This window comes from Manihot esculenta, chromosome 18 (genome assembly GCF_001659605.2).
Source record: "Manihot esculenta cultivar AM560-2 chromosome 18, M.esculenta_v8, whole genome shotgun sequence".
NCBI lineage: Eukaryota > Viridiplantae > Streptophyta > Magnoliopsida > Malpighiales > Euphorbiaceae > Manihot > Manihot esculenta.
The window spans coordinates 6,570,386-6,579,194 of record NC_035178.2 but is presented as its reverse complement, the minus strand read 5'-3'; the positions used below and the strand labels follow the sequence as shown (position 1 = coordinate 6,579,194).

General features: G+C 35.4%; 1 protein-coding gene across 2 annotated transcripts; it reads left to right on the top strand.

Moving 5' to 3' along the window:
- Positions 1–383: 383 nt before the first annotated feature.
- Positions 384–8,557, top strand: LOC110608420 (nitrate reductase [NADH]). 2 transcript variants are annotated; one of them, XM_043953378.1, is made up of 5 exons: positions 384–1,494; positions 1,635–1,775; positions 2,384–2,616; positions 3,381–3,951; positions 8,097–8,557. In XM_043953378.1, exons 1-5 carry the CDS (start codon positions 489–491, stop codon positions 8,414–8,416), a joined length of 2,271 nt encoding a protein of 756 aa, XP_043809313.1. In that variant the 5' UTR covers positions 384–488; the 3' UTR covers positions 8,417–8,557. The 2 variants fall into 2 exon arrangements, with proteins under 2 accessions (XP_043809313.1, XP_043809312.1); XM_043953377.1 differs by lacking the exon at positions 8,097–8,557 and having other exon boundaries at positions 385–1,494; positions 3,381–4,883.
- The last annotated feature ends 252 nt before the right edge of the window (positions 8,558–8,809 follow it).

The window sequence follows — 8,809 nt, the reverse complement described above, 5'->3', positions numbered from 1 at the left end:
ATTATCACTCTATTAATATTCCGTTCATTGGTTTCTCTGCACGCCCCAAATTAACGGTGATTATGTGAGATTAGGAAGAAAGAGCTAAAATATCTTCAATTAATCTCGCCCTTCTCTTGCAGCATGTGGCTGCTGCCGAAAGTAAAACCACGGCCTCTCAGGCGTAGCCCGCAGCAACCACACGAGCCCCCAAGCCGACATCAGCTACTTATTATTATATTATTATTTTTTCATTTTTAAAACAACATTTTTTGTAAGAAAAAACAAAATGATGTAACTAGTTATATGACCCGTCCACTGGATCAAATCAAAAGGGCCCCATTTTTCCCCTTCACACATTTAGGCTCAAGCCCCCAGGCCTATATAAATCTTTGCCGTGCACCGTCCTTTCCGCCTTCAACAAACCAATCACACAAGAAATTTGGTTAAAATTATCACACCATAAACTGTTCTCCATTTCTTCCTGTTAAGCTGCTCTTTAGTATCCAATGGCGGCATCAGTCCACAACCGCCAGTTCCACCTCGAACCATCCTTAAATGGCGTCGTTCGGTTCAAATCAGGTCCAACCCACCGGTCTGACTCTCCCGTTCGTACCTTCAACTTTACCCCAGATTTTACCCGCTCCAACCAGAAACCGGATCCTTATACAATGGAGGAAGATTACTCCAGCGACGATGAAGCTGATTATAAGGATCTAATCAGAAAGGGAAATAGCGAGTTAGAGCCATCGATTCTCGACCCACGAGACGAAGGAACTGCTGATAACTGGGTGGAGCGTAACCCTTCAATGATCCGACTCACAGGGAAACATCCCTTTAACTGTGAAGCCCCCTTGTCCATGCTCATGCATCACGGGTTCATAACCCCAGTCCCGCTCCACTACGTCCGCAGCCACGGTGCGGTTCCTAAGACGAGTTGGAGTGACTGGACCGTTGAGATTTGCGGGTTAGTGAAAAGACCAATCCGGTTCACCATGAACCAGCTAGTGAATGAGTTCCCAAGCCGTGAATTCCCAGTGACCCTGGTTTGCGCGGGCAATAGACGAAAAGAACAAAACATGGTGAAGCAAACCATCGGTTTTAACTGGGGAGCAGGAGGAGTATCCACTTCTGTGTGGCGCGGTGTACCTTTACATTTGATACTGAAGCGATGTGGAATCTACAGCCGCAAGAAAGGGGCCCTGAATGTGTGCTTTGAAGGAGCGGAGGATCTTCCAGGTGGAGGTGGGTCCAAGTATGGAACCAGCATCAGGAAAGAGTATGCCATGGATCCAGCGCGTGATATAATCCTGGCTTACATGCAAAACGGTGAGCTTTTGTCTCCTGACCATGGATACCCAGTGAGGATGATTATTCCTGGCTTCATCGGTGGCCGTATGGTTAAATGGTTAAAGAGAATTATCGTTACCACCAAAGAATCTGAAAGTTATTATCATTACAAGGACAACAGAGTTCTGCCTTCCCATGTTGATGCTGAGCTTGCTAATGCTGAAGGTAAACATTTTCTTCTTGTCAGGTTTACTGTTTTTATGGTAGATATTATTCACTTTTTATTGATTTTCTTTTATTTATTAGATAAAAAGAAATGAAGTTTTTCAATTGTTTCTAATGACTACTATGTATTTTATCTGCAGGATGGTGGTATAAACCGGAATATATCATCAACGAGTTGAATATAAATTCGGTGATAACGACACCGACTCATGAAGAGATCTTGCCTATTAATTCGTGGACTACTCAGAGGCCATACAGGTTGAAGGGTTACGCATATTCAGGTAAGGGATTTTGATTTATTATTAGTGGGAACATTTGTCAATTTATTAATGATATGTAAATAATTATAAAACTCACTAATTCATTAATGTAAACCTATTACTCTGTTTTAATCTGCAAATCTAGTTAAAAAAATCATTATAAAATAGATTTGTTTAGTCATTCTAGAATCACTTATTAATCATTTTCTTAATTTTATGAAAGATTAAGTTGCTCTGATTGGTAATATAGGATTTCAAGGCGTCATATCATATCAATATAGCTCTCTTGTTTCTCTCTCTCTCTTTTTTTTTTTTTTAAAAAAAAAAGCTGATTTCTGAATTTGCTGGTTGTTCGAACCCTCTCTTTCTTGTGCACATCAAATATTATTAAGAAAGGAAAAAAAATTGCCATTTTGGGAATAAGATCTCCTAAATATAGAATCAAAGCTTTGAAATTGTATAGATTTCCCATAGACAAGAACTTTTATTGTGGCAAGTTTTTCAAAAAAAAAAAAAAAAGGAAGAAAACAGTGGCACGTTGCAGAAATGTACCGAAATAAGGTTTAAAGAGTCATTGAACTGAAAGTAATCTTCTTGTTTTCTGTGCAATTTTTTTCTTACGGAAATAGGTGGTGGGAAGAAAGTGACGCGTGTCGAGGTGACCATGGATGGTGGGGAAACGTGGCAAGTTTGCACTTTGGACCATCCTGAGAAACCTAACAAGTATGGCAAATACTGGTGCTGGTGCTTCTGGTCCCTGGAGGTTGAGGTTCTGGACTTGCTTGGAGCCAAAGAGATTGCTGTTAGAGCCTGGGATCAGGCCCTTAGCACCCAACCCGAGAAGCTCATCTGGAACGTCATGGTATGTTTAGACATTTCTTTTTCTTAATTTTTAGTCCGCCCATTTGTGTTCATGTACGTGGTTAAGAATAAACAAGTGGTTAAGAATAAACAAATTGAAAAACCTTAAGCCAATAGCAAGTCGCCACTTGGGTTTTGGTGAAGCGACGTGAGAGTCCCATTGGTGCATTCAACTGTGGGAATCTTAATTTCTCCCACAAACCCCACATAGTTTGGAACTGTGTGCCGCTTAAACAAATTACCTGTTGTTTTCAGTGGACTTATGCCTTAGGCTGATTTCCATCAGAAAAATGATGTTACTGCCTACCTCATCCTTAATTAGTGCGGCTTTAATTTGACGATGCAAGCGATTAAAGATTAAAAATTCTCTTCTTAAAAAAGAATCGTTACTTTATGTGGAGATTAAAAATCAATGATTTTTTTATTTTTTAATTCTAGACTCACTGGTTGTTGTCCTTGATGTTGATGGTAGACTAGCAATTTGTTTTTTAAATATAAATATTCTTTTGAAATCAGAACGATAAAGAAATGCTACTTCCACTCCTGCAATTTTCCCCTCCATATTATGAATGATTTAAATTTTATATAAAACTGAAATAATAAATTTATTAAATATGATAAAGTTACCTGCTTTAATTTTTGTACATGTTTAGAAATATACATTCAGAATTTTTGTTTAGAACTTCATGCTGTTGCAAGACATTATTGCTGACAATTATAATGTAGCTGTCTAACATGACTTTTGTATGGTACAATAATGTATAGGGAATGATGAACAACTGCTGGTTCCGGGTGAAAACAAATGTGTGCAAGAGACACAAGGGTGAGATTGGAATTGTGTTCGAACACCCAACCGTACCTGCCAATCAGTCGGGCGGGTGGATGGCCAAGGAAAGACATCTTGAGATATTATCAGAAAACAACCAAACACTCAAGAAGAGTGTCTCAACACCCTTCATGAACACTTCCTTGAACACCTTTTCCATGGCTGAGGTCAAGAAACACAACTCCGCCGATTCTTGCTGGATTATCGTCCATGGCCACGTCTATGACTGCACCCACTTCCTTAAAGACCACCCCGGCGGCACTGATAGCATTCTCATCAATGCAGGCACCGACTGCACTGAAGAATTCGACGCCATACACTCTGATAAAGCCAAGAAAATGCTGGAGGATTATCGGATTGGAGAGTTAGTGGATTCCACAGCTTATACTTCTGATTCGAATGCCTCATCTCCTAACATCTCAGTGCATGGTGCATCCGATATGTCACAGACACATTTAGCTCCTATTACGGAAATCGCACCGATCAAAGAAGTTGTGCCTGCGGTGAGAAATGTTGCTCTTGTTGCACGTGAAAAAATTCCATGCAAGCTCGTAAAAAAAGAGTCTCTTTCCCACGACGTGCGTCTCTTTCGATTTGCATTACCATCAGAGGATCAAGTGTTAGGGTTACCTGTAGGGAAGCACATTTTCTTGTGTGCCAACGTTGATGAAAAGCTGTGCATGCGAGCCTACACACCAACAAGCACCATTGAAGCAGTGGGGCACTTTGATCTTGTGATCAAGGTTTATTTCAAGGGTGTGCACCCAAAGTTTCCTAATGGAGGGCTAATGTCTCAGTACCTTGACTCACTGTCACTGGGGTCTACCATAGACGTCAAAGGTCCACTGGGTCACATAGAATATATCGGGACAGGCAATTTCATGGTTCATGGGAAACCTAAGTTCGCCAAAAAGCTAACCATGCTGGCTGGTGGGACAGGCATCACTCCTATTTATCAAGTTATTCAAGCCGTTCTGAAGGACCCAGAGGACGACACAGAGATGTATGTGGTGTACGCCAACCGCACAGAGGATGATATTTTGTTAAGAGACGAGCTTGATGCTTGGGCCAAGCAACATAGCGAGAGGTTAAAAGTGTGGTATGTGGTTCAAGAAACTATCAAGGAAGGGTGGCAATATAGTGTGGGGTTCATCACAGAGAGTATCCTCAGGGAGCATGTACCCGAAGGATCAGATGATACCTTGGCGTTGGCGTGCGGACCTCCACCTATGATCCAGTTTGCAGTGCAACCAAATTTGGAGAAGATGAACTATGATATAAAGAATTCCTTGCTAGTCTTCTAAACCAAGGGGAAAAAAGGAAATTCTTAGAATAATCTGAGATTGTATAATAAACATATAATTATCAATATCCCTCCTTGCCTTTTTTTTTAAGAGAAAAAGAATAAATCGTCTTAGGGCATTTTCCTTTTTCTTTTTCTACTACTGGAGCATAGCTACTACAGTTTCAGTCTTCTACTACTGGGTACTACAAATTGCTCTTTGTATGTAAAACGTAAATTAATTTCAGGAAATTTCATTTTCTTCTCTCTAAACTGCAACTCTGCTATATCTTTCTGCTGCTGTTTGTGGAAATTTATATATATATATATATAAGATGGCAGCAGTGAAGGGGTTGTAATTTCATTACCCAAACAATAAGAATCAATCATTTGATCTGTTTCTGTCTGAAAGGTGATTGGATTATTTGAACTCAGTTGTGGACAGTATATAAGTGGTGGTCTCTTGTATTTTATGTTATGCTTCATTGGGTCCTCTTCCTTGCATTAAGTATGATATAACAATTATTGAAGTATTTGTTAGTTCATTTTCATCTCTATATATTAGTTCATTTTCATCCCGACATCTATTCAAATGATATTCTTTAACTATTTGTTAGTTTATTTTCATCCCGACATCTGTACGGGTAAGTCGTTAATTATTTCAAATTTCGAAAGTAAAGTCTAAATAGAACATAGACTTTCAAGTATAGAATGAATAAACTTGAGAAGAAATTAGGAGTTCTAAAGGATTAGTTGTGGCAGTTTATGATTGATTCATATGATTGATTGATTCATATTTTTTAATAGTATTTATTCTTTAAAGGATTAGTTGTGGCAGTTTATTCATTAATACAATATATATATGTAAAAAAGCCAAATTATTAACTAAAATGATAAATTTAGCAGCATAACTCTAATAAGAATATTTTGATTTAAGCAAAACAATTATACTTCAATATTATAATCTATAAACATAAAATTTTCATTCAAATTACTTATAAAAAAATTTAACATTAAAAAATTTAAAATAATATATGCAAATGCACAATTAAAATAACAATGATTCATAGGTATTTTTAAATATATTGAATTTTAATAAGATAAATTTAAATAATTATAATCAGATTTAGAATGAATTTTGAATTTAAAAAATGATATACGTGACATGTTTGAATCGATTTTGAATTTTATTTATAAAGTATGATCAGCTGAATCCGTTGTATAAATAATTTATTTAATATAAAAAATATGCATTTTACAATAATATTTATAAAAAAATTTATATGTTTTTATTTAAAATTAAAATTAAAATATTATTTAAAATATTAAATTTTTTACTTAATAATATTTTTTATATAAATTATTAATAAAAATATATAAAATTAAACTGATTTAAATTTTATTCAAATGATAATAATTGAATTTGAAATAAATTTAAATAGTTTATATTAATTTTTAATTAAATTTAAAATGAATTTAAATAGTGTTAATATAAATAAATTTAAATTTAAATAATTTAATATAAATGAAAAATAAAAAAATAAAAATTATAAAAAAGAAAGTATTATAAAATAAGTCAATATTAACAAATTTGTTTTTACAATGTGATCCTACAAATCTGGTTGCTGCGGTCGCCAAGTACGAAAGACATTAGCGCAAAAATGCAAAAAATAATAAAAAGAATGAAGTGAGAACAGCCAGCAGCCACTGCCGCGTCCGAAGTGCGTCCGAAGTGGGGGCGGCTGCAGCTATTGCGGTGAGCCAAAGCAACCGCTGTAGCTTGACCCTTCTTGTTGTTGCTTGGTGCATGGGAAGGGTCATCTCACTCTTTTAAGTTTCCTTGCAATTGATATTATTGGCTTCTCTCATCATTTTGTCTTTATTTGCAGTCTTTATTTATTATTTCCTCACCATCTATCCCGTCAATATTTTCTTTCTTTAATTTCCACCCACTCAATTCAATAATTTCATGTGATCTTTTCAATTAATTTATGTTTTTCTTTTATTTAAGTAATTTTTGTTAAAATTTAAATTCAAAATTTTACAATTTTAAAACAATATTATAAGATTATTAATTAAAATTAATTTTTTCAAGTTTGAGGGTAATTAGGATTCAAAACATTATAATTTTATTATGGAATACCACATCAACAATGAAAGTAAAATGGTGAAGAAATGTAATAACTAATTTAAAAATTATTAAATAATTTAAATTAATTATTTTAAATCAAATAAAAAGAGTGTCTAAACATCATTTAAACTAGTTTTGATTAAATTTTTATTTTTATAAAAGTCAATTGAAAAAAGAGACCAACATTTATGTATTAAGACTTATTTTAGATTATTGTCCTAATATTCTAAAATTAGATGCACAATATTAGTTTAATTTTAAAATAAACATCAAAAAATTATTATTTGTAGATTAAATTATATATGTACAATATTGAATTTTTTATATTAATTTTTAGATTAAACCAAAATTATAAGTGCTTAAAAAGTTACAAGAACAAATTTAAAATTAAAGCATTTAAATTAAATTATAAAGACACCTAAAACTTAAATAATCATTTTCAGAATTAAAAGAAGAATATATGCATTTATATCATACACAAATATTAGATTGAAAAAAAAAAAAAAAAAAACTATCAAGTCGCAATAGATGTTAGTTGGTAGGAGGTCTTGTTAAAAAGATGCATGATAATGAGATTAATTATAAGAAGTCCACAGAACTTGGAAATGGCTCCAAAGACATTGGGTCAGAAAAACCCTAGTCCATTATTTTAATTTCCACGATGGATCCACCGTTGCTAGCTGTCTTTTCACCATTTTGGACACATGGATTCTTTTGTGCTGTCACTTTCTCCGCTCAGTGTGCTGTTAATTGAAAATTATAAGTCACTCTCTCTCTCTTCTCTCTTTTAATTATAATACTAATTAATCTTTTATTTGTTTATACACTTTTGGGTTACTTTATTAGAGACTGGCTGCTAAGCCAACTTCACTGCCTGCAGTCTCTGTTGTACAAGGATTGTTAAAACCATAAATGTGTTTGGTTGAAAGTGAGTTGAAGTCTTGAAAGTGACTGCTTGATTTAACAAAATAAATATCTTCTTCAGCTAAAACTCTTAGCCATAAGTGTGAACAGACTGTGGACATCCAGGAAACAAACAGATGAACCCAGGAAACAAATGGGTGAACTGAACAGCTTCAATTTAATATATATATATATATGTAATTGCAAGTGCTGCAATTTTCAATAGAGAGAGACGGTGAAAAAGAATATGTAATTGCCACTAAAATAATATAAGTAGACAAAACTAGCTCAAAAGCTTACAATATTAACAATATTAACAATAAAAGTTCCACGTGAGAAATGTTGCTCTTGTTGCACGTGAAAAAATTCCATGCAAGCTCGTCAAAAAAGAGTCTCTTTCTCACGACGTGCGTCTCTTTCGATTTGCATTACCATCAGAGGATCAAGTGTTAGGGTTACCTGTAGGGAAGCACATTTTCTTGTGTGCCAACGTTGATGAAAAGCTGTGTATGCGAGCCTACACACCAACAAGCACCATTGAAGCAGTGGGGTACTTTGATCTTGTGATCAAGGTTTATTTCAAGGGTGTGCACCCAAAGTTTCCTAATGGAGGGCTAATGTCTCAGTACCTTGACTCACTGTCACTGGGTCTACCATAGACGTCAAAGGTCCACTGGGTCACATAGAATATATCGGGACAGGCAATTTCATGGTTCATGGGAAACCTAAGTTCGCCAAAAAGCTAACCATGCTGGCTGGTGGGACAGGCATCACTCCTATTTATCAAGGTCATTCAAGCCGTTCTGAAGGACCCAGAGGACGACACAGAGATGTATGTGGTGTACGCCAACAGCACAGCACAGAGGATGATATTTTGTTAAGAGACGAGCTTGATGCTTGGGCCAAGAAACATATCGAGAGGTTAAAAGTGTGGTATGTGGTTCAAGAATCTGTCAAGTAAGGGTGGCAATATAGTGTGGGGTTCATCACAGAGAGTATACTCAGGGAGCATGTACCCGAAGGATCATATGATACCTTGGCGTTGGCGTGCG

Excerpts from the sequence above, each read along its gene's own strand:
- LOC110608420 (XM_043953377.1), top strand. The coding sequence starts at position 489 with ATGGCGGCATCAGTCCACAACCGCCAGTTCCACCTCGAACCATCCTTA. Across the intron at positions 1,776-2,383 it reads GAAGGGTTACGCATATTCAG|GTGGTGGGAAGAAAGTGACG; the intron begins GTAAGGGATTTT and ends TTACGGAAATAG. Across the intron at positions 2,617-3,380 it reads AGCTCATCTGGAACGTCATG|GGAATGATGAACAACTGCTG; the intron begins GTATGTTTAGAC and ends AATAATGTATAG.